The following is a 25,135-nucleotide window of genomic DNA, read 5'->3' on the forward strand; positions in this document are numbered from 1 at the left end:
CTCTGTAAATACTTCTTTATTAAGACATAAATACAAAGCTGAACAGGAAAGGAGCAGTGACAGGGTAAACCATGCCAGTACTGATCTGCGCGGATGATCTTACGATGCTGAACATCTGGTTCTGCTGCCGGCTTCCATAAAATCATCTTTAAAACCTACTTGGGTTATATCTCCATCAGCTGTTCAGTGCCCACAATGACTTCATTAACATGTTTGGCTGAAAAGAGAGAGAGAGGGAGGAAAAGAAGAGGAATTGAGTTTTGTAGCAGTGTTTCAGACCTTGCATTTTTAAAATCTGCATCTTTAAAACAAATGAGAAAAGCAGATTCTAGGGAACTTGAGCGCAGATTTGCTGCCCTTTTTTGGTCTCCAGCATCTCTCAGACAGCATCCCACACACATGGCAAAAGCCTAAACAACTGACTAAACATTAGGTTTCTCTAATGAGAGTTTTCACATGTACGTGTCACTACCAAACAACAGAAGCCGGACGGAAGTCACAGCTGCTGTTGACAGGTGTACCTCTAGGCCCATGCAAAGAACCATCCACATCCAGTGTGGAGCTGCACAGAACTACAAGGTCACTCCTCTGCCTATTCCCAGCCTTGGCGGACACATTAATGTGCCAGTCCCTGCCCCAGCGCTGTTCATGCACTGTACTAAAAGAGCCTTCCATTTAAAATGCAAAAAGCAGCCTGTCAGGGAAAGACTACAAATAAGGGATCTAGAGCCAAAATAATAAAAACACAAAACTGAAAGCCTAAAAATCCAAGCATGTGGCCTCAGAGCGTGACACAATGCCTGTGTGCTCCAAGTGGGTGTCCTCGGGCTATGGCCAGAGTTGGTGAATCTGAACCACTCCCTGGGAGTTGGACACCCATTCAAGCGAAGTTCAGGTGCTTTGAACCGTGCCCCAAGGCTCTCCATCCCCCTTTTCCACTTCTGTACATTCAGAATAACAATTGGCTCTGGTATCCAGGGTGCCTGGGGTGAATCATCCGGGCCTGCAAGGTGCTCAGGCACACCAGTGTTGTCTCCAACACCTTACACAGTAGTGGGGGTAGATGGCCAAGGATGAAGGAAATAACCAGTTGTTTTATTTACCCACCTAAAACGCCTCCCCTGAGGGGAGCAGATTTTGCAAGAGTGCTGCAAAACAACAGCTACCCTGCCCTCAGCTGCATAAAGCAATTACTGGCAGTTCCCAAACTGGCCGAGCTAACATGATGCTTCCCGTGGTTTAGAACTCAAGACATTATCTTTGCACCATGCAAGCCGTCACTCCAGAAGTGGTTTGATTAAAAACTGCTCTGTAAACTTCAAGGAGTTATTTGGACTGCACGAGATAACTTCCTGCTATGGCCCTGACCCCACCACCATGCTGATCCTGCTGTCTGCTCTGCTTGCAGGACAGAGTTGGGTTAGCCACAAGACTGCCTTCCAGAGATCCTTCGTGAAAATAACAACAAAATAAGAACAAAAAGATGCTTCTTACTTTCAGCATCAGATTGTGTAATTTATTCCTGTGCTCGGGGCATTCAGTGACAACTGATAATTAATCCTGGAGCCTCACGGAAACATCCTGGGTCTCAAAACTGGAGCTGGAAGTTGGAGCCTGGGCTCTAGCACTGGGCATGATGAACAGAGGTGGATGCAGCTTGGGAAAATGAGGGACTGACTGTAAGCATGCCAGGTGCAGGCGTGATGTAGGTAGCACCACACAATCTCCCTAGCACAGCTCTGCCAATAGCCCCAAGTCCAGCCCTCAGCTCCTCTCTCCTCCCGTCCTGGACCCCACACAGTTCTGCCAAGGTACCTCAAATCCAACCTGCAGCACTTCTTGCTGTAACATTCCTCACCCCCAACAACTTTCCCAATATATCTCAAACAGGCCCTGTAGCAACTTCTGTGACTCCATTCCTGAACCTCCTCCAAGCAGACTACCTATCATGTTGATTTCTGTGATGTGAATAAGACTCTGGCTAGCATCCAGCGAGAGTAATTACGTTATGCCTCTGCAGATTAAACATGCCTTCACCTAAGCTCGTGAAGAACCATGTCAATTTATGGTTCAATATATGAGTTATCTGTAGCAATACCTTTTAATAGGGAACTTTCTGCTTCGTTTTAGACAGCATCCTGCACTGAACGTGCAGATCTGGGATGGGCCCCGTCACATACTTTTTTGCAGAGGTGGCACCGACTATTTGTATTTTGCACCAACATGCTTATGGCCTTCTTCTGGTATCTTGCATTTTCCATCTGATTAACTCATGATGCTTTTCAAAAGCGGGTGAGTAAGAGCATTCCGATTTTACAGGTGGGGAAACTGAGGCAGCAGCAAGCTTACTGAGCTGATGCAGCACGCGTTCCCTGATCTCCCATCCTGTCCTTCCCTGATCCACATGGCCCAGATTCTGGCACATGCAGCGTATCACTGCTACCACCAAACTCATTTCTCCTTGCACGGGCTAAAAGGAAACACATGAATGTGCCTGCCTCAAATCCACGAGAAAGTTTCTAAGTGATAAAGGGAATGGTTTTGCTAGAAACAAAGCCTGATTCCGCACCCCAGGGGGATGTGATAGGCAGATAAGGATTCACCCTGCTTCCCTCTTCCCTTCCCAAAGCCCTGCTTACAGAGGAAAGGGAATTTAGACTCCACCGTGTGTGCCAAGGAGCAGAGCTGTGGATAGCGTTTCATTATCAGCCCTGGCTGCCAGTTGCCAGTGGCTCTGGCTGGTATCAGCAAGCTCAGTTCGTGCAGAAACTCTGCCTGAAACTCAGGGGGGAGGAGGCAGAAGTACCTCCCATGCTCTGCTGTTCAGCTCCCTTCTCCTTCCCCAGCTCCCCATTAGGGATTTCTTACCAGGCTGCCTTTTATCTGACACTGGCAGGGTTACAGATGTATTCAGCCCGTAGAGAAAGAAGAGGGATTAGAGAAAGGACTTTCAGAAAGCCTTCAAGTTGGACTCTGCAACCTTAAATCATGTTCAACTAGATCTTCTCAGATTGGGAGCATCTGGTGCTAAGCAAATCCAGAGCTGATCAACACATTCAACCTCCTGATTAGCACTTTGATTCAACTTGCTGACGCAGCCCAGCCCCAAGTCAGCCTGGGTGCTTGAACCCAGCGTCCACGGAGATTTTACTGAGCGTAAATCAAAAACCTGTCACTCGTTATAGATGCATTCCTGCTTAGGAAGACTTGTGTTTACACATACTGTATGCTGAGCCCCTTGAAAACATACGCACAACACGAGGAGAGCTGGGGAGCAGCAGAGCCTTTGGTGCTTGGCTAAAAACAAATTGTAATGCAAATAAACAAAGGGGCGGAAATGACTGCAGAGCCCAGCACAAACCCCACCACCGGGACGGGGGCTGCAGCCCAACGCTGCCCTCCCCTGCACGGCACAGCCTTCCTGGCAGGTTCCTGCGAAGCTGCTTACAGAAAGGGGATGCCGGAGCATTCCTTTAAAAGCCATGTGAAAGCATCTCCTTGCTGTTTGCTCAATTAGCCCCAGACAGATTGCTGCTGCTGCTGCTGGTGGCAACGCTGGGTTGTAAAGGAGGAGGGGAAGGAGGGGAAAGGCAGGGGGAAAAAAAAAAAAGAGGAAGAAAAAAAAAGGTTAGGGCCTAGGCCCAGGACCACCACGAAGTTCCAGCCCTCAGGGGCTCCAGAAAACGTTCAGTTTACTCACTCAATTACATACACTGTTTTATAAACCCTTTAAAATAAAATAGAAAACAGTCCCTGGCACAGAATTACTGCTCTATTATACAGCAGTGATGAAAGCCACTGCTGTGTATTTGCTCTCTTTAAAGCAAGAGATAGTTTAACTTAAAAACCGGGCAGGGGGAGGGGTGCCTGCAGAAACGCATGCATGAAAACACACCGTGGGTGGCTCCTACCACATTCACCCAGGACAGAAAGGATCAGAGAGTGGGAGAGAGGAGTAACTTGTCTCTGCAGCGATGGTTGGCCCTGGAAAGGCAGACAGGTTGGTGGGGGGAGAGGAACTAAAGGGGCTTAAGGGGATGGGAAGCAGCTGAAGCTTGACTCTGGGAGGCTGGAGGGTGTTTTAAATTACATGGAGAGATAAAGAAGGGAAGCAGGTGATGGAGGCTGATTTGTTTGTGTTTATGGAGCACCGGGGCTTTCCAGTCAAGGCCTGCTCTCTTCCCAGCTACGCCACATACTTACATGACCGCTGGTGATCGGGGTGACTGTACTGTGGCCCCAAAGGCCAGGAGTGTCCCACAGATTGCAAGTGTTGCATGAGCCTCACGCTGAGGCAGATGGCTGTGCTTGAGGGGCTCCGGAGTGATGCTCCTTGTAAGCATCCCAGGGAGGGATGTGCAACTCTGCCCAGGGCACTGGGAATGGGACTGGTGAGAGCTTCAGGCACATCAGCTCTGGTGAGCAGCTGGGGGCCCAACCCAGGCTCCAGGCAGAGAAACAGATGGAGATCCGCTCTTGGAGATCCCACCCTTGTTGTACACCGCTCCCAGCAAACACCCATGTGCAGTGCCTGTGCTCACCTGGGGCAGCTGAGGCTTCTCTCACCAGTACTGTACACAGAATGGCTTGGGCTGGAAGGGACCTTCAAAGATCATCCAGTCCAATCCCTGGCCACGAGCAGGGCCATCTTGCACTAGATCAGGAATTAACCCCTTTTCCCTCATATCCACCCAGAGAAACGGGTACATCTTGGGATGTAAAGTAAAGGCAACAATGAATTCAGTGTTTGAAGAAAGAAGAGTTTGCTGCGGCTTTGAGCAGATGGACAGGGTAGGGTGAAGGAATTGGGAAAAGTGATTGCTTGAGGTATGGGAATGTGACTGCTCAAGGTGTTAGGAGAAAGAGAAAAGTGAGACTAAGGACTAGAGACGTGCACAACAGTGAGCTCCTTGGGGACAGGAACACACTCACAGCCCCAGCACTGTGTCCTAACAACCATTGAAGAAGGGGACTGGGTTACACTGCTGGATGTGCTCCCACAGGGGCATCACTCCCTCACAGCAAACACTAGCAGGGATCTCAGAATTGTCAATCTGAAGGCCTCTGTCCACACTTCCCACTAGGATGGCAGCAGTGCCACATCTGCTTAGAGACAGCTACCCACTGTGCTGGACACAAGGTCCCCTTCCTCTCTCAGGCATCCATTGGGGTGTCCTTCCTGGCTCTTTCATGTGGCTGAGTTCTAGCAGAGCACAAGAGGTTATTTTCTCTGCATGGAGCACGTACAAATATTTCTACAAGGTTACAAACTGCTGCCTTATGGGTAGACATTACAATCAACACGCTGTGAATACAGCAGTTCCCTTAACCTGTTCACGCAGGAAGCCTGAACTTCCCTGGCTGGGAATGACACAGTGCTTGAGTGACAGTGTGACAGTCCCCAGCAGCAGAGGGAAGGACAAAACATCACTAATGGGTTATTCTAGAGGAGTTTTATGCCGCCACTAAGACCAGAACTCACAAACTGTTTTTATACAGCTTGAAAAGTGGGCTTGTTAGGATCACCTAGAAATTGTCACTGACAAAGGCGACTTTTTAAGAGATGCCTATTTGAACTGCCAACTGATATCTTTGTCAGAAACAATCAGCAGTTAAACCACTCTAGGGAACAAGTCACATGGACCTCAAAATTTCCCTCTGAATTTACACCATTCCTCCTTTCCAGATCATCCTGCACCTCTGTGCACGACATACATGTGTGTGCTGTTTAGTCTGTGTCTGTTCTTTGTGAGCTTTCGTAACTCTCATCTGCACTGCAGCACGCTTTCTGGTTCCAAACTCGTGTCATGCTAAGTATTTTCAGTTCCCCAAGATTTCACCAGGAGGTACCCAGCATCTTGCAACAGCAGACACAGCTCTACTCGAATGCAGCAAGAACATCAGAAAGCCAATCAATCCCTTCCTGTCCCTATCTTGCTCAATCTTGGCTGGAGTGAGGCATCCTAACAAGCAGTCATCCATTCATAGTAGAGGCTCTATAAACTGTACCTGCCTGCACACGATGGCATTAGAGAAAAATGTGCTCTTTGGCCCTCATTAAAATAAAACAATCTTACTCTGTTTCATTGAGAAGTCCTAGGACTGCAAGCTTGGAACAAGACTTGAAAAATGATCTGAAAACAGGAGCCAGTCCCTACTGGATATGTGCCTTTTTCTGTTCTTGTGAGAAACCACACACTTTTGGCTATGTGATAAGCCTCTGGAAAAAATTTCTGTTTGCACATGTTCTCAGGAGGGCAGCTAAAAGCTCCAGAGACTGCTTCTCCTGAATGCTCTCAACCAGGGAAGTGAGGATCGATGCAGGACCTCCCCCAGCTTGTGTCCCAGCTCTGGGACCAGCACTCAACACAGAACTGCTTCCCTCCAGTGCCCAGAATGATCCCACCTGGGCACAACAGCAGCACAGAAAGAGATCAAAGCAGTTGGGGATGGAGTGCCAGATGGGAAATGGAGCATGGGACTGCTAGGCAGGGGAACTGGAAACAGCATCTACAATGAGAGCAGAGGAGACAGGTGTGTGGCTAAGCATAACAAAGTAAGAGAAAAAAACAAAGACTAGAGGAAGAATCAAAGACTGGGGATGAGATGAGACTGGTTCTGGGACAAAGCCATAGCGAGGAGCAGTGAGACAGGAGTCAGGATCAGATAGGAAACAGGTGATGTGGTTGGAGCCCAAAGGATGATGCTGCAGGCAGGAGCAATAAAGCCTACGTTAACTACAGCCTCCTCCCCCTGCACCAGGAGTGAATCTCCAGGCTGCTGACACCCATGGGCATCTGTGAAATTTCCTGGCAAAGTTCCTCTTGCCTCACTCCAAATCCAGCTCCCCTTAAGGAGGATGACCCACTACTGTCAGTTTCCATCAGCTGGAACAGCAGAAGCTCTATAATGGAGTTTTAGTTCCTGGAGCTGCTAACGACCCATGCACAGGCCAACATGATCGCATAAAAAAACTTCTCTTTTTTCTTTTTTTTTTCCTCAGTAGACTGAGCCCTCCATCCCAATATTTACAAAGAAAATGCTATGGCTAAAATGTAATTGTTAGGAAATGCTACATGTAACATGCTGCTTCAGCACTTAAGCTGGGCAGTCAGAATGAATGGGCCCACAAACAGCAACTCTGAGTCTCAGGCCTTTCTAAAATAGGAGGAAAAATCAGCCATGTTCACGCTGAGGAGGTAAAAATGAGCTTGTTAACAGCTGTGAAGCACTAAGATGACAAATGTTGCAGAAAGGCCACAGAAAGGATCTTGTTTCTTGCATAGTGTACAGTAATTAAGATTTCAGACTCAAGCTGAAAGAAGGCAGGAATCAGGGCTATGGAACAACCTTGCATTCAGCACACACTCGGCAGCACTTTCTGGGTGCTGACTACATCGAGGCACCAAGGAAAATAAAAATATATGGTTGCATTGAAAATGCACCAGAATAAGCACAGTGAAGTCTTAGCCTACATCTTGGTCAGGGAGATAATGCTACTAAGTACGCACTGGGATGCCAAGCTAAGATTACATCAGCATCCTGAATGCTGATACTTTTTCCCTTTCTGCAAATACACTTTGTGGCAATAACACTGCTGTAATACACTTTCTGGGTGTACAATGACTCAAGCTGTCCCTAAATGACACTGGCTCCTGCACAGTCAATGAACACAAAACATGCCTGCCCGGGGACACCAGAGATGAAAGTGAGGGCTAAGGTGGTGAGTTTTGTATCCGTTTTGCTAGTTTTATCCTATGAGTGTCTCTCTATTATCTCTGTTCTCTATTTTGCTTTGAAGAAAGCAGGTTCATCAAAAAGGCTGGAGTGCAATTGTAGTAACTGTCTTAGAAACAGTGCCTGAATGCTTTGTGCAATTAAGCCCTTTCAGAACTGCTGCCTACCATTTCCTATCCCTTTAATAATTGCCTCCTTTTTCCTAGGTACCAACATGTTTTTCAAACTGCTATGTGAGTGAGGTCGCCTGTCTGTTAATTCTCCACTAGCAAATTTCTTAAAGTATCAAAGAGGAAGGGAAGTGGATGCTTCCTAAGCATGGTAATAAAAGCAGTAGGAAGAGAATAGCATGACTCTCAAGAGGCATGGCTTGCAAATCCAGAAGTTTAATAAAACTCCACATCATGACTTTAACAGAGGCACTTAAAAAGCACCGTGTCTGGCCAGAGCTGTGATGGGGCCTGTAGTCATTGCTGACAGCTACCTGCCCCCCCCTTGTCTCTAACTCGCTTTTTAGCTTGAAATTAATAGGCTGCATCTGATCTATCCCAAAAACCAGTGGTGGAGCACTCCCTCTATTTAGGTGTCCAGAGCTTTGCCAAGCCTATTATTAAGTGATGAGGTCTCCCACCACGTCCCCAGGGAGATTATCCCACAGCCGACCAGACCACATCATTAGGAAAATGTTTCAGATATCCAACCTAAATTGTGTTTAATTCAATCCCATTACTCCCAGCTGTGCCATTTAGACCACCCTAAATATGCCCCTGCCTCTTCCTTAGAAGGAAAAGGACGAGAGCTGGTTTGAGTTACTTTTGCCTATCATTTGTGGTATCTGTTCTTCTGCCATCCTGCTTCCATGGTTCAGGTTATGAAAGGAGGTCAGTGGCTCAAAGAGCTCTTGTACCCTGAGCTGCCTGGGCAGCGAGACCAGGGCTTGTATAGCAGAACTGGGAGCACACAGCCAGTTCCGCAGCAAAGTCAACTGTGGGATTTGCTTGGGGGTGTGCAGGATGATGCGGGGATCTTTGTACCTTTGATGAATCCTGGCTGATGCTTTGGAATAAGGAACTGCTGTTTTTTCTTCTTTTTCTTTAATGTTTCTGGGAAGGTGTATGCAGCTTTGCTGAGGTTTCTAGCATGTAATTCCCAGACTGGGGTCAACAGCCAGCTGCTACTGCTTACGTCTGCTGAGGTGCGATCAGCTTGCAACAAAAGGTGGCTGTGACCCAACAGAACCAGTTTTTCGTAACCTGGCTGTGAAGGCTAGAGTCTGAAGAAGGAAAAGTTACCAAACAGAACAACATAGCCAAAGTCTTGATGAAAGTGGGAATATGGAAACAGACTTACAGGGCCACACCAAAAGCTTGGCACCAGATACAGGAAGTCTTGGGCAGGGGAAAGGAAGTCATGGCATGCTTTCACAGTGAAAAAGAGAAGGCCCAGTTTACTGTGGGACCAGGCAAGGTCAGAAGAAACATGCTGGGCTGGAAAGACTCTGCAGTTCAGGAAATAAGTCATGAACTTCACAGACAGATCCCAGACCACCAAGGAGAACCTGACCCCCAGCCCAAATAAATTCCAAAACGGTTAGGAAACTGAGGCAGGGAAATGAACTGAGGCTTTGTTATTATTTTTTCTTGCTTGGCATAATGGCATATTTGTCATTCATAATCTACCTGAGTGTCTTTGCTAACATCAGTCATATGTTCCTGAATAGTTTAATTGGAAGGCCACAGACTCACTGAGAAGTGCTCTGGAGAGGTGAGCACGTGGCCCTAGAAAGAATGGGTAAATGAACCGCAGGTTCCAGCTCTGTTCTTCTTCTTCTTCCTAATATGTTATCATAGAATCACAGAATTATGCTGACAGATCCTGAAAAATGTTCAGATAAAGATGACAAGGACAATAATGAAGAAAGAATGGTTTCCATACCAAGATCAACCAGACCTACATTGTGGAAGAGACTACTGAAAAAGACATGAGTGAGGGCAAAGCGTGATATTTCTGTTTGAAATGATCTGCTGAAGAAATTGAGCGTAGTAAATTAGCTAAATCTACATCCTCATAGTTTCCTCATAGTTCAAATTTTAGATTAATAAACAAACATGACCTGACTTAGCTCTCCTAGTGATTCATGCTCAGAAGAAGGCACAAGCAGAGCACCATGAACAGTATGTATCTTCAGGGATAAGAGGGCAGTGAACCCACAAGGGTTGATGATTACAACTGATGTGATGGACAAAGCCATGGGTAAGCAGAAACTGTGGAATACAAGGACCAAGACCACAGTGCACATAATGCTGACTGGGTGTTTCCTGCAGCATCTGAGACTTGCAATTGTAGGATCAACACTTTGTTTTCATGAGTCTCTTGCTTCTAGTTTCAAATTAAAAGAAAAATTTTGCGTATGCATAGCTGGCAATAGGTTATACCATACCACAGTAAGTGCAAACTCTGCTCTTTATCAGGACACTCACAATTGGGAAACCACCCATATACTATAAAGACAAAATAAGCAAACAAATCCTGATCTGACTAAATAACTTCACATGGAGCCTGAAAAGGAACTCACTGTTGTCCTCAGTCCACACCCTAGAGCAGGGATCTGCCAAACCCCAACCATAAATATTCATTAAAAAGCCCTCTGCTTGGGATGCAGTCACTGAGACAGCCATTTCCTGCCCATTATCTCTTAGGGCAGGAAATCAACAGTTCCACTTAGGCGGTTACTGAGCCCTCACCACTCACAGCTTGATTGGATGGCCTAACTTTGCCCAAACTGGGACCGCATAGCTGTAACTTCTCTGAAACCCCAAAAAGCATTTCGTTTCAGTAAGACAGATCTGAATGCCCTTGTATTTACTACTAAGCACAGCAGCTTCCAGTATGACATTCCATCTTGAGCTCCTGCACGGAGCAGGGTGGATGGGAACACGCTGGCACCTGTGGCTGCTAGCATTCACAAAAAGAAGGATGTCTGGGCCATCACTTATTTGACTGCATCACCCCTAACACTGACAAAAACTACTTGTCAAAATGACAGTTCCTTCTGCTGAGGACAACTCCAAGCTGACCTAATTGTGGCCTCTGGGAAAAGACTGTCTCAGCACCCAATCTTGTTCTTTATAGTAACAACGAAGTTTTTCTGCCAACTTCTGAAGAGCAAGTCCCTGAACTATTCTCATGCCAGCAAGCTGCACTTTCCATGAAAAACAAATCTTAATCTTAAGGGACACCACACTGTAAAACAGCCACTGTTTACTGGCTCTTGAAGAAACAGGAGGAAAATCTTGAGGAGGAAATTCTGAAAATTAATTACAAATGCATCATAAAAACAGCTTTTCTACTTACCTTTGGTTTCCAGTCTCTGATCACTTCCAATCAAACAGTCTTTGATGTCTGCACCCTTCTCTATCACAGCGTTATTACAAATAACACTGCCCTGAAGACAACACCTATAACACAAGCACAAGGTAGAACAAGAAAACGATTAAAATGATAGGTACAAAACAAAGGTATCCACTGGGATAGCTAATAAACCTCTGACATGATTTGATCATCCAGTTAGGAAAGAATTTCAGAGTCCAGATGTTGGCTGCATAACTCCTCTACAAAGATATTGAGAGATCTGAGTGAGTTATTGCACCGGTCGTTGCCTCTCCAGGCAGTAAAACTGTAATTGTGCATCTTAACTAAGATCCGTGATGTGTGCTCACTCAGCACCATCAGTAATGTTAAAGAGTACAAATAATTTATTGCAAAGCTATGGAGAAAAAACAGCAATGCTGCAAATTATTTGTTTCCTCACGTTTACATGTACAAAGATGGGTAGAAAACATTGAAGGACAGAGAATCTGAAGGCATTCGGCTAACAAGTGCCTAAAAGTAGTAAACTTGAAATCAGTTGGTGGAGAGAAAGCTGTAAGTGAGATGCATAACAGAGATGGAGGTATCTGTCCCATTTCATATTTCCTCCCCAGCACTTCTGCTAATGTATATTACAACAGTTGTGGATATTTGTGCTACCCTCAGTCAAATAGCTGATCTCTTTCTGAAGTTTTTGGCTTCAGTGACTTTCTGCATTGAGCCCTGCAGTTCAATCCCTCCTGTGACACCCGCAGCCATGGCCACGGGTCTCACCGCTGCTTACTGCATCAGCAAAACGCTGCTGTGCTGCACCACCAGGCTGGCTCATCAACAGAAGAGCTATTTTGGAGTTTGAACTAATAGCACAGAGGGCTTTTGGTTCCGAGAGCCCCCCGAGCCTCAATTCTGTATTGAGCAGAGCCAGCTGTGCTCCTCAGGAGCAAAGAGGAGGTCAGTCCTCACTCCAGACTGCCAATCCTAACATTAATTCCTAGCTCTTTTCCTACTCACACGTTGCCACTATCTGGTACACAGAATTTGCCATTAAATATATAACAATTCTGTTGCTCATGTGAGTCAGAGCAGAAACCACCTGCATCACAAACACGGCATTAATTCCGCAGGAGTAAAAGCAATAAAACCGGACCTCAGCCACGGTGGTTAGCAGTTATGACTTCCCTTGAGCAGACTGTCCCCTCTGAACAATCATTCTTTTAACTCGCTTCAACTCCCCCTCCTCTGACCTATAAGGAGGCAATATGAGCAATTATGCTCCAAGTAACCAGCTCAGGTTGCCTTGGCAAGGTTTTTACTAACATATTAATAAGATAAAAAGCGGCAAAGATACACAGCAGACCCCTGTCTGCCTTTGCTCTCACACTGTCACCAGCTGCTTCTTTCCAACAGCTCCATGTACTCCAGCCATCATCCCGTGTAACAGCATTTACTGGGAGAACACTCAGCGTTGACAATCAGGCTGGAAAATGAACTGGTAGGGGGAGGACTGCCCATCACTGCTGCCATCCTGTGCTGGTGCCATCCAAGCCAAGGTGACAGGAGAGATTACCCACTGCCCACTGAAAGTGTCCCTATCCAAAAAGTATGCTCCAAAGTGCCTTCTCTTTGATCGCTTAGAGCCACCTCCCTGCGATTTGTAGATTCTCACCATCTATCACTGCTTCCAAGCACAACAACCGTGGAGACGTGGCAGTAGTGACATGGTTTGAGTGGGCACGGTAGGGATGGGGTGGCGGATGGACAAAATGATCTTAGTGGTCTTTTCCAATCTGAATGATTCTATGATTCTAAGAAGAGCCTTGGGTGTGCTAAGATCTCCGACTTTAAGCTGTTTTCTGGAGCTCAGGCTGGAGCACGTTGTACATCCCAAGCCTTCTTGGGATCATTTTTCAATTCTTGGGGAAAGAATAGCATTGTAACCAAGAAAGTGCTGATGACATTAACATCAAAGATAAGGGGCTTTCCTGCCAAACCATTTGTTGGAAGGACAGCCCAGGGAACCAAGGCAAACGTGGCTGTGCCAGGTGCTTGCAAACCTACCCTTCCCCAGTGCCAGCGTCAAGCAAAAACAAAAGACTCCGCCACCCCAGGAGTTTCTTCAAACTTATAAACACAACCAAATGCACAAGTTTTAGAGCCATGCTCAGCGCTAGGATTACCCCAGTCGCACACACCAGCAGTGAATCTGGCTTTTATTGCTCAAGTGGAACAAAACTTCATGAGATAAAAACACAATTTGTGGGTGTTCCCTTTACCCGCTGACAGATGTAACACAGCCATTTTGAAACCACTTGTAAATGCTTTTTTTTCCCCCGAAAAAGTATGTTATAAAGTCTGCCAAGATAAGTATTTTGTGTGTTTATTTAATTTTTACTATTTTTTTTTTTTAAATTGAAGAGTAAGGGATAAACTTTTATTCTCTTGGAGGATAAATATCGCATCTCAAGATAATCTTCCGCATCCTCCTTGGATAAATAGCCACCGTGTTTCCTGCCTCGCTTAACAATTAGGTGCTATTAGTCCTCAAAGGTGTTCTGACAGCATTCAACTTCACTGACCACGTTGTGTGTGCGCATACGCACATATTTGATGTACTGCTTTATAATGCAAACCATATTTATTTCTTTTCCTAAAACGTAGTATATTTTTAAACTTTTCAGCACCGTGAAAACGGATATCTTCTGACCTTAAAATCCAAAGAGCATGTTCAAACCCACAAGAGGAACTAATTTGGGGCATTTGATTTATGGCTGAAATTTCAATTTGAATTTGTTTTAAGTGCAATCACAAGCTGAAAGTCTGGCAGCTGAGCGTTTTTCAGAAAATAAATAAAAATATTCGGTGTGTGTGTCTGCATTCTAGAGAGAGCATTTTACAAGCCCAGTCCTGTAGTGGTAACAGATGTAGATGTCGGCTAGCTGAGACATTAATTTGTTATACAGGTACAACGTGCGAATGGAAGCATATGAGAGTGAGTGTGTGTGTATGGCTGTGCATGTGCGTATGTTATGCACAGCCTGCATCTGAGAGACAGAGAGGCTGACTTGGGTTCGGGGTTTTTTTTCTTTTTTTTCTGAAAGTGAGAGAACAAGAGCAAAAGGAGTAGTGGCCAAGGAGGCATGGGGGGATTACAAGGATTTAGGTCTTTAAACTGCAGACCACCTAACAAGATCACTCTGAAATGCCACTAATTTCAGTTAAGGCCACAGACCTCCCTTCCTCTGCCCTCCCTCTCTCTCCCATTGTAAACAACTAATCCCAGCAGAAAACAACAGAGAGCAAAATATACACACATTCTGCAACATTCCAGGTCCTTCTTTATCTTCTATTTATTTTTCTAAAAGGTCAGAGTATGTATGGAGGGAGGGGGGAGGGGAAGAAAGCCAAAAAAACCTCAAGTCCATCTCTTGTGTGGGCTTGAAGGAAGCTGGGAGAAAGCAAAGTCCAAGAGCATACAATATGGAGCTTTTATAGCATAGCAATTCCTGGACCGGGCTTACTTTCCCCTCCCTCTATTTGTGGCAAAGTCACATAGCTTTAAACCAAAGGACAGGGTGGTCGATTACATCTGAAAGAAATGTAAAGAATTGAGAAAGAATTCCATCTCCTGTCGAAATTATAAATAAGGAAGTATTAGTCCCAGAGACAGGCTGATTTATGCAGTCCTGGAGCTGCTGACTTTCAGCCCGAGTATCAGTCTATAAATCTAACTCTTAAATCAAATGTGTCAATCGCTGCAGAACTGAGACACTTAAGAAAAGAAAGGCACCTACCACTGAAAGCAGGAAGGCTGCCAGGGGACGGAGGTACTGTACCCTTCTTAATTTTCTGAAGTGTAAATCTGAGATCAAACATCCTTTGGGGAAACGGGAAATCAAAATCCGCAGTGCTCAGCACACCGGGAGCAGGCTGCAGGAGTCCAGGACACAACCCCTAATTACAGGCTACCCACTGATTATTTAGGACTCTGTGATTAAAGTGATGAACGCTCCTGGGAGAAAGGGGCTTAAGTAACTGAGGTCAGGACCTCAACTGCAGCTCTCGCCCTGGTTGTGCAAGCTTAGGAAGGTACAAATGTCACAGGTTTGCCTTACAGCAAATCTCCTGAAATGCCAATGGAAGCTATCCAGGTCTGCTAGTTTAATCCAATTGTGCCAAAAAAACGACATAATCTCTGTTGGGCAGCAAAGCAAATGAGGTGTCTAAAATGCAACACTTAAAGCCACAGGCTGGAGAGGAAGAAAGAGCTTGGAGCAGAGAGTTTAGGGCAGCCGTGGGTAACGCAGCGCCATGCCAAGCAGTCAGGAGTCCTGCTCCTCCGGATGAGCTAGGAAGCAGAGATGGGATGAGGAGTTAAAAGCCAAGGGTGACATGCCTCAGCAGCTACTCTGCTGACTGAGGGGTAACAGCTGTGGATTCCCCTGGGAGCAACATCCCATTCCGCCTTGACCAAGGAAATAACAGCACAGCAGGCAGCTCAGTAAGTGTGGGAGTTGGCAAGGGGGGAGCTCCAAACCCTACCAGCAGGCCCTCAAAGAAGCCCTCTATAGGTGATGGCTGGGACACATGGTCACAGGATGAGGCACAAAGCCAGGGGAAAACAGAGAAGAGGCAACACCACTATTAGGAAACTTGAGAATCTGCAATGTTGCCTTCACCAACATTTATTTTTACACACTAACAAGCCAACTCCGGGGACTGTGAATTCACAGTATACACTCAAGTAAATACCAAAGACTACAATAGATGCCAGCAGTACGTGCTATAATTTATAGATACATTTCAAAGAAAGCATTCTTAAGTGAATTCGGGCTTTGATCTCCTGTTTTTCCCCTTGGGGGTAACAAAAACATTCTACCAATCCCCTAAATTCTTAACCCATCTCCCAGGGTGTTTTCGCTGAGGAACTTGTTTCAAGTCTCTTTGCTAGCCAAGCTCATCACTGTGGTATGGCTCCTTTACACTTCTTCCCCACACCCTAAACATTTTGCATTACATATTGCATATACTTGCCAGCACTCGTATTTTCCAGTGAAAGTTCAAGTGACCTTAAAGGATTGCCTCAAACCTTCCTTAACTTGTTTTATTAAGTGAAATGTAGGCTGCCAGGGGAGGTCGCCTGGAAGGTTGTGCCTCACCTCTGAAACTTCAGATAAATCCAGCTGATCTTGGAACAAACCAATTGGTGGCCTTTCATTTAGCTGGAAGTCTGGTTTTGCACACTTCAGCAAAAGCACACGATGAAACGAGTCTTACGTCAGGAAACCCTTACGCGTGAGAAAGCTGACCTCCTTCTGGATTCTCACTCTCCATTAGACATTATTAGTTAAAACACTTGCTATATGGGCTAGATGTACAAGGAAAAGAGGATTTTCTAAATGCCATCCTTAAAAACAGAGACTGGTTTTCTGGAGCTAAGTTGAACTTGTTCAACCCCAGAGTCCCCTTAGAAACTCAGAGGAGCAATTCTGAAACAACACGAGAATTTCGTCCTTTTACTTACCCAGGCTGGGGAAGATTTTCAGGAGCGCCAATGGTACTTACACACAGACTCCCATCAAAACCTGACAGAAATCAGTTGCTTTTGAAAATTTGCATACACCTCTTCGATTAGGCCCATGTGGCTAGCAGGAGGTAGAAGCTTATTTATAGCTCTAACTCTGTCCACCTGAAGAAGCAGATCAGCAGAACAAGAGGAGATGTTTTAAAACGCCACATTTCAGAGCTGACCTGTGCTTTAACTTCAACATTTGATGTACAAGATGTTTGGAAAATTGGGAAGAGCTCCCTGCACTACCAGGAAAACATATGTATCTGAGTATAAAGAACAGGTGATTTATTCAAGATGGATTGATGTACCAGGAAGCTAGCCAGAAGAAAGCGTTCTTTGAGGAGCTGCAAGTAATAATGGTTCAAAGATTCACAAGATAACAGTTACTATATGAGAAGTATACTAAATACAACAGATATAGCAGAATTCAAATGCCCAACCACGAACCAGCTCAGCTACTTTCTGCTCATTGTTTTCCAGGTTTGTCCTCTCTTCCTCAGTTTACCTTCCTGAAAGCAAACTCTGTCGAGAAATAAGAGCTCTTGTTACAGGCAAGCACTATACCTAGCTTTATTCATATGTTCATGCTTATCCATATCCACAATATACTTTATGCTTACATATACACACTACATATGCTTCTTCTGAATTAAGCTCTCGCTTTTCATGCGCTTTCTGCAATGCCTATTCTAAACTTGTTATTCTTTCCAAGGTTAGCATAGGGCAGGGGTGCAACTGGCATCACGAGACAGCATCCAGAAGACAAGACCCATCTTAAAAATTGGTTCAAGATACAAAGCATTTGGAAATCCCAGCACAAGCAAAACTTTTACTTCCAGCTTTGTAAGCTATGGTGCTGGAAACAACTTCATCTCTCCTCATTCTTTCTCATGAAGGAATGTGCTGTAAAATATATTTTACAATTTCAACAAATGTTGCTTTGGCAATAGGATCACTCCTATGTACTGCTCTTATCCAACAGGAAAAAGACCACTTATGTGCTGAACCCCTATAAATGCTCAATTCCATCCTGGTTTTAATTAGAATTTTTTCAAACCGCTCCCTGTTTCTACATCAGGTGCTGATTTGGCACTATTGAGGAAACAACCAATAAACTTCACAATCAATCTGCACTTAGTAGCCAATCCAGCTCAGCTTGCTTGTTGTTTTCTTCCTTTGTACATTTTCTCATAGAAAGTAGCAATAAATTGGAGACATGTGGTAAACTAGAGTAGTGTTTAACTGGTCGCACGTGGTCTCACTACAGTCCACTGAGTAACAGTACGGTGTCTGCACCATTGATGTTACACTGGTAGCAAGGACATCATCAACAAAACCCTACACACAACTTACTGTCTTTGTCATTGACTCTGCATGTAATGCCTAAAATTTTCTGGTTGGTGCCATGCAGATTGCCAGAGATTCCATTTATCTTTTCCATCCTAAAAAATGATCATCCTCAATAAGCCCTTTTTTCTGCTAAAACTATAGGTGACACAAGTCAAGCTTCCTTAGTTGTTCTGTGAAGACCTAATGCTTCCTAGCTGTGGAACTGAGATCTTGATGCTAATCACGGCAGCTGTGTCTTGCTGCCATCCTGTCTGATAACCACAGTGTTGTATTAACGGCTTCCATAAGAACAGCCACCACATGGTAGTGACGGGTGCTGATTGGACTAGACAATCTTGGAGGTCTTTTCCAACCTTCATGATTCTACCACCACTGGAAGCATATTGCTTTGCAATATCTCCTTGAATAAAGAAAAGGAGCAAAATACTTTGTTTAAGAGACTAAATCTGCCACAGAGCTCCTAGGGTACTGGCTACCAGCATGCTGAAAGGCTATTTTCAGAGCATGGCTTTCCATGGACCTTTCATCTTGATATTTATCTGAGCTTTTCATGCTTGCCTCCTCAAACACCAGTAAGTCCAAAGTAAGTAATCCAAAGATCAGTTTGTTTTATTTTGCTTTTTTGTTTTTTCTATTATATTCCCATCTCTTCAATCTTTCCCAGAGAAACATTCTGCTCCCACAACCAAGGCACAAGGATACACTGTGCACATGACATGGCAAAGATCCTTTCGTTAAGTATATACACTCACAAAGTTTTATTAACAAACAGGAGATTTCAAAATCTTTATCTGCTAGCATGGAATAAAGGATTTAGCACAGTTTTCCTGTTAATATTATCTACAATGCTCAGAGCACTTCAGCACAGAGTCTTGTATGAATTCCTCCATCAATATCTAGATCTCATTTCAAGGAAGATAAGTGTGCCTAATCCGAACTTAGGGACCCTGTTGTACTGCACGACTCATAATGCAAACAGAACTAACAAGGGTCATCCCCAAGACACAACAGAGACTGTGGGCACGTACAGCTACTGCAGAAGCATTCAGATGCACAAAATTTTCAAGTGATCTACAATTTCAGCTCGATTAGTAGGTTTTCTCCAAGTATGTAAGTCAGTGCAGTCATTTGTCACTGAGCTCAAGGGAGCAGTGCAGAGAGAAATAAGAACTATTTCCCGCTGCAGCCTGTCACCTGGATAGTCAGCATCTCTCAGCACTTGCACTGTTGTATAAATTACATCCCTCCCAGCTTGGTCAAGTATGTCCATCACTCTGCACATATGTAATCTTCGCTATTTTATTATCTCATTGATGGAAGAATTAGCTCACAGTGGGAAACACATTAAAAGAGGACTGCCAATTATTCTGCCTATGTTACTAACTTCTTTAATCCCCTGTAATCTCATCTAAGGGGGATTCATATCTACTCAAATCACTTCACAAGAGACACGTATAGCATAACAGAAGCCCTACATACCAGGGCTGGAAAAACCGAAAACTCTGCTACTGGTCCTCCGGAATATCAAACACAGCCATCACTGGAGAATGGGTCTTAACTTGGAAACAGGATGAAATGGCACTATCCAAGTGAAACCCAGGTCCTTGATCCTTGGTTCAGGAATGAACCAACCACAGCCTAACAATAAGAACCTCGTTTTGTAATAAATCCCTCGTGGTTTTTGGTTTTCCCCTCTGCCCAGAAACAATCTGTTTATCCATTTTAGAAGCTCGCATCAAATGTTGCAAGGTTCTTTGAAACCTTTTCTGGTTTGGAGATGTAATTTGTGGGTCCTCAAGCCAAAACATGGCAGGTCCAACAGCATCCTCAATTCACATTACAGGACATCAAAAGACAAAACAATTTTCACGCTTTCCTTTGTACTGACACATGAGCATTTATCCGGTTAAGATGTAGAAAAAAAACAAAGACAGCGAGATTCAAACCAGAGAAATTAGAGGTGATTACCAGGGCAGTGGCATGCATAATCACAACTCTTGATAAATGAACTTAGAATGCTGAGCATTTTTGCACTTAGTTGTTCCCAGCCTTCCGACTTTCAGAAATGATTTACCTGATCTTTCTTTCTTCCCTGGGTTACCAAAAAGCTTTGTCTTCTCCAAAGTGTGCCCTATAGCAGCCCTTCCAGCCTACTTCTTCAGGCTGGTGTTGCTGCAATGAATAGTGCTGTGCCCAGCCTGCAGTTATCACTCACATGTGACTACTGCACAACACAGTAGTCCATTAGTTGGGTGGAGCTTCACGTCAACATTACAATGTATGTTAATTAGATGACACCTTTTATCTGCTCCTCAGCGCAATCCCACAAGTTTCTCATGTGCAAGACCTCAGATGATGTTAAAACTGGCTCATGTTTGAAAACATTTGCAATGCAAGACAAAAAAAAGATAAATTAGATCTGCTAAGGCATTTTTTATTATGATCATTTTGACTCAGACCAGCCAACATATGCTGACTTTCTAACTAAAGTGGAAGACACTTTCTGAAGTTGGTGATTAGGTAAAGTCTGAGTTACTCAGACATGCTTGGGAGAAGAGCTGTTTGGAAAGCAAAGCTGTCCACTGTGGGCATTTTAAAGAAAAATCACATATAATTTATTCACCTGTTGCAAATGGATCCATCAGCGTGTTTCAGAATCATTAACATTATAACAAAAAACTATCAGATTTAATCAAATGCACGAAAGAAGGTCAAAATACACAGAAACTGCTTTTACTAAGTTATAAGCAAGACTTCTTTCAACAAAACTTAGCAGTTGGATATTCCTGTACCTCATCACCTGTGTATGCATGACTTCACATCTCTCTAATCTTAAGGATTATGGTGATGCAATAAGTAACACTTTATCAATACAGTATCTGTGCAGATCCATGCAACATTAATTACGGTATGTTTTTAAGTAAAGCTTAATGTATGTAAGATTAATTGGGACTGGAGAGGAAAGATTACAAATTTTACTGCAGTGCATCAGTGTGCAATGTCTACGGAGCAGCTAAGGGTGAAACTCTGAGGAGTGCAAGATTTATCACTTATTGGTGACGACACTGTTTTCACTGACTGTGAGCAGTGATGAAACTGGTTTCCAGAAATTCACGAAATAGTACCCAAAAAGTTATTTTTATTATCTTAACATCTTTATAATGGCTGTGGAATTTTGCGGTATGTTTGATTTAGGATTTGGAAAACAGCACTACGTAACAGTGCAGACAAACACAAGCTAATTTGGGGCTCTTCATAAGAACACCACTATTTATACACTTAGCTGCCTCCGTGGTAGAGCTGCTCACCTCGTATGCAAAACCATACTATTATGACTGCGGCATCAATTCATTAATCAAAATGACAGAGCGTCTCATGATCAAACGAGAGAGGTTCTGGTACTTCTTATGACAGTAGCACTTGTGATACAGCCATACTGGATCCATTTGCAACTGAACTGGAAACCAGCTATTTTCTATACTCAAAAGAATTCTGATTTATGATGTGCTTGAAATTACTGCGGATTTCTATTAAAGACCAACACTTGGCAGTAAGGTACCATACTTACCTGTAATTTAGTTATGTAACAGTAGTATTCTCCATAGACCCCACATCCTTTGGGGTTTTTTGTTTTTCAGATATGCAACTTTTAGAGCCAACTTGGCATTTTTTTTTAATTTTTTTATTTGTATTTTTTTAAGATTTTGGCCTTTTTCCTGAGGCCCTAAGCAAACCTCAAGCCATGAAAGAGCAGGGAATTTATACAGGCCTGCACAGACTCAATCAGCAGTTTCCTTTCCACTGACATCCACAGGAAGCTAGATTGTATGGAAAGATGGGGGCATGCAGACATCAACAATTACAGATAGGCCACTTTTCCCACATTTGGAAATGAACAGTTCAAGGCTACCTATTTAGTTAGTGTCTTTAATGCGTGGGAAACCTCTACTAGCTGGCGGATTTTTTCTTTGAAAAGTTTACTATTGATTCTATTACTAAGCATAAGGCAATAATAAAGTAAAGATGCAAGATGACAAAAATGAACAAAAGAAAATCACATTTTAGGGAAAGTTATTTAAAGGTGATAGCATCTGTAGTTAGTAAGAGTACCACTTTCAAATATATGTCCTGACTCAAATATTTTAGGTATACTCACAGACCCAGCCACTAAAACAGAATTTGGAAAGATGACACACAAGCTCATACAGACATATATCTGCTTAACTGAATTCCACATTCTGAAGAGGCTACAATCTCCTCTAAGAAGAAGAAATTATATTTCAATTTTGCAGTACCCTCATTAAACCATTTCACTTGCATTTGTAGCCTGTTTATTTGTTTATAGAGACATTTCTGATTTGGTCCTTAGAAACACCTTCCTAGCAATCAACAGTTCTGACTGAGGATCAGTTACAAGACAAATATTACATGCTAAGAATCTATCTGGAAAAGGAAACAGCAAATTTAGAGGTCCAAAATACAAAGAGATGACATACCCTTCCTCAATTGTGACAGAATTCATGATGATGCAGTTTGTTATCTTAACTTTGTCTTTTATGGTACATGCGCTGCCAATGATGGAGTGTTTAATGGATGTCTTCTCCCCAATTTGTGTGGATGACCCAATGATGCTGTCTGATCCAACCTAAGGAGGAAAAGAATGGAAACTGAAATAGCACCTGGAACTCTGATACGCATTCTCCATACATGTGCTCCAAACAGCATGTCTCAAGCATTCCTCCACAAAGCACACTCTACTCTACCCTTGGGCAATCTTGGCAGAGCAAAGATCTTTGGGAGGAAAACTTCTCAAATATTACAAATTGCCAATAGGGAACAAGAGACTGCAGTGTTTGATTTGAGGATAAGGTAGAATTTTTTACCAAATATGTTTAAAGATAGAGACTGAAAGGCAGGAACATGGGAGAATTTGCAAGCAGACTTTTGGCTGTATCATTCACCTTGTAATTCTATACCTCAGCACTCAGTTTCACATACAGCAGTGGGACGGAATTTTAAGAAGCAGTTCTTGAGGTAAAGGGCATGCAGACTGCATTAGAAGAGCAGAGATGGGGAAAGGAAACACCTACCATGCCTCTGTCAGTAATCTGTGCAGTCCCATGGACCAGTGGTTCTTCCAGACCCAGATTAAGGAATAGTTTGGGAACCTGGATGGAAGAACCGACATCACAAGTTAACAGGACAGTGCTATATCTGTATGTTACATAAACATGGGTGGCTATGATTTCTATTGTGCTTGTATCATAAACTCATTAACTTATAGAAGACTGTAAGTTCTCACATTTTAAATCTGCAACTGGTTCATCACCTTCCCATTTTGTAAAGGAGCTAGGTATACTTCCACGTGTGCTGCATGTCTCCCTCTCAAGTCAGTTTCCCACCAGTGGAGAAGCAATGGATCATCATCAGCAAGCAGATCGGTTCCAGCAGGACACAGTGACATCCCATATACTACCTTACAGGCTTATCCATCATCTGCCATTTTAAATGCAACTCAAAATGTTCTGTATTATTCAGTAATGCAAGAGAGAAGGAAGTAGCATCAAATATAAACTGGCATAAAATGACACCTACGTTCAGCCCACTCTCTAAGGCAGTGTGCTGAGATACAGGCAACGAAAAAGTCTTTCAGATGTTTCAGAAGAAATAATCTGAAGTTGATTGAGTAGCTATTCCAGATGGTAGAAAGCTGCAGAAGAAAAGGCTCTTAACAGGGAGAAGACAGGTGTTAGATAAGCAGACAAAGCAGCAATGGTAATAGAGAGACTCGTGGTCCATGAGATAGCCAAAAACGAGTCCACAGAGAGAAATTCTGAGCCGGCTCTTGAAAGAATGGGGAGCCACTGCTGTCAGAGGATGGGATATCACTTTATAATTCCCCGTTTTCTGGGTGAAGGAACAGCCTGAGGCATTCTGCATCTCCTGGCGTCAGGCCGGGGCCAAGGTCACACACCGCAGAGAAGGTGATGACAGCCCAGATGACGATACAAGGCGAGGCAGAAGGTTCACAGCACAGCACTACAGTGCTGCGTGGACTCACAGAGCAGTGATGCAGCGTACGGTGCAGCTCAGTATGACAGAGGCAGCAGGCAAAGAAACACAGAAGATATGGAAGGTGACAAGTTGACTTGCGAGTGCCAAAAAGTCTGCGTCATGGCAGACTGTGTGCCTGAGTGAGAAGCAGGGCATGCTGGAGCTGCTGTAGAGCTCTGCACATGCTGTTTGGACAGCCAGGATGAGAGTGATGTCCATACAGGAGGGCAGCATGGTGGTGGTACAACTGGGATCACCCAAAGGGAGAGGAAAGACCACTCATTAAGTCTCTCTTTTCTCACCTAGGCACCTATTTTGACAAAACTCTTTGGAAAACTCTATTTTGGAGATCTCTACTGCTGTATAATTTGGCTGAGAGTTGGTAATAATTTCCACACTTGCTTCTAAGGAACTGCCATCTAGTATGGCTGTGTAAAATGGTTTCCTTGGGATAACAAGAGCTGATAGCTATGAAGTGACCCTCCAGAAGCAGATCCCATAAATCTGAAGAAGTTGGGATCAGATCAGAAAAATATATCGGAAGATCTCAAAATGAGATGATACTTCAGGAAACTGCTCATGTTATGATACTCGTAACATGACCAACCCATTTCCCTTCCAGCATGTAAGGATGGGTAAATAGTGCTGTTTTCATATGATAAGAATTTTCACAGTTCATTTGGATGAGTGTGATGAGCTCAGATGAGCTCACACCTCCCAGCTACCTTTTCAAGTTGCCTGCTGTCCCCAGCAGACATTATCATAGTATCAATAAAGTTGGAAAAGACCACTAAGATCATCCAGTCCAACCCTAATCCACCCCACCATGCCCACTGACTGTGTCCCTCGGTGCCACATCTCCAGGGATGGTGACTCCATCATTTCCCTGGGCAGCCTGTTCCAATGCAAAACCACTCTTTCTGAGAAGAAATTAATTCTAAAATCTAACTTGAACATTCTACCCGTGTAACTCTTCACATCTTGGAGATGGTTCTTCCCACTAGATTTGTTTTTGTTTCTTTCTTTCTTTCTTTTTAAACAAAGCAGGTTAAATCC

General features: G+C 44.0%; 1 protein-coding gene across 2 annotated transcripts in view; it reads right to left on the minus strand.

Moving 5' to 3' along the window:
• Position 1: 1 nt before the first annotated feature.
• Positions 2-25,135, minus strand: part of EIF2B3 (eukaryotic translation initiation factor 2B subunit gamma) — a 93,080-nt gene continuing 67,946 nt past the window's right edge. Inside the window, exons 9-12 of one of the 2 annotated variants that reach the window (XM_010716194.4) lie at positions 23,116-23,193; positions 22,522-22,670; positions 11,092-11,195; positions 2-217 (exon numbers count right to left, since the gene is read on the minus strand). In XM_010716194.4, coding sequence (XP_010714496.2) covers positions 165-217; positions 11,092-11,195; positions 22,522-22,670; positions 23,116-23,193 — 384 coding nt within the window. In that variant the 3' untranslated portion in view covers positions 2-164. Of the gene's footprint in view, positions 218-11,083; positions 11,196-22,521; positions 22,671-23,115; positions 23,194-25,135 lie in introns of those variants that run through there. The other variant, XM_085232338.1, reaches the window with a different exon arrangement.

Source organism: Meleagris gallopavo, chromosome 10 (genome assembly GCF_905368555.1).
Source record: "Meleagris gallopavo chromosome 10, MGAL_WU_HG_1.1, whole genome shotgun sequence".
NCBI classification, from domain to species: domain Eukaryota; kingdom Metazoa; phylum Chordata; class Aves; order Galliformes; family Phasianidae; genus Meleagris; species Meleagris gallopavo.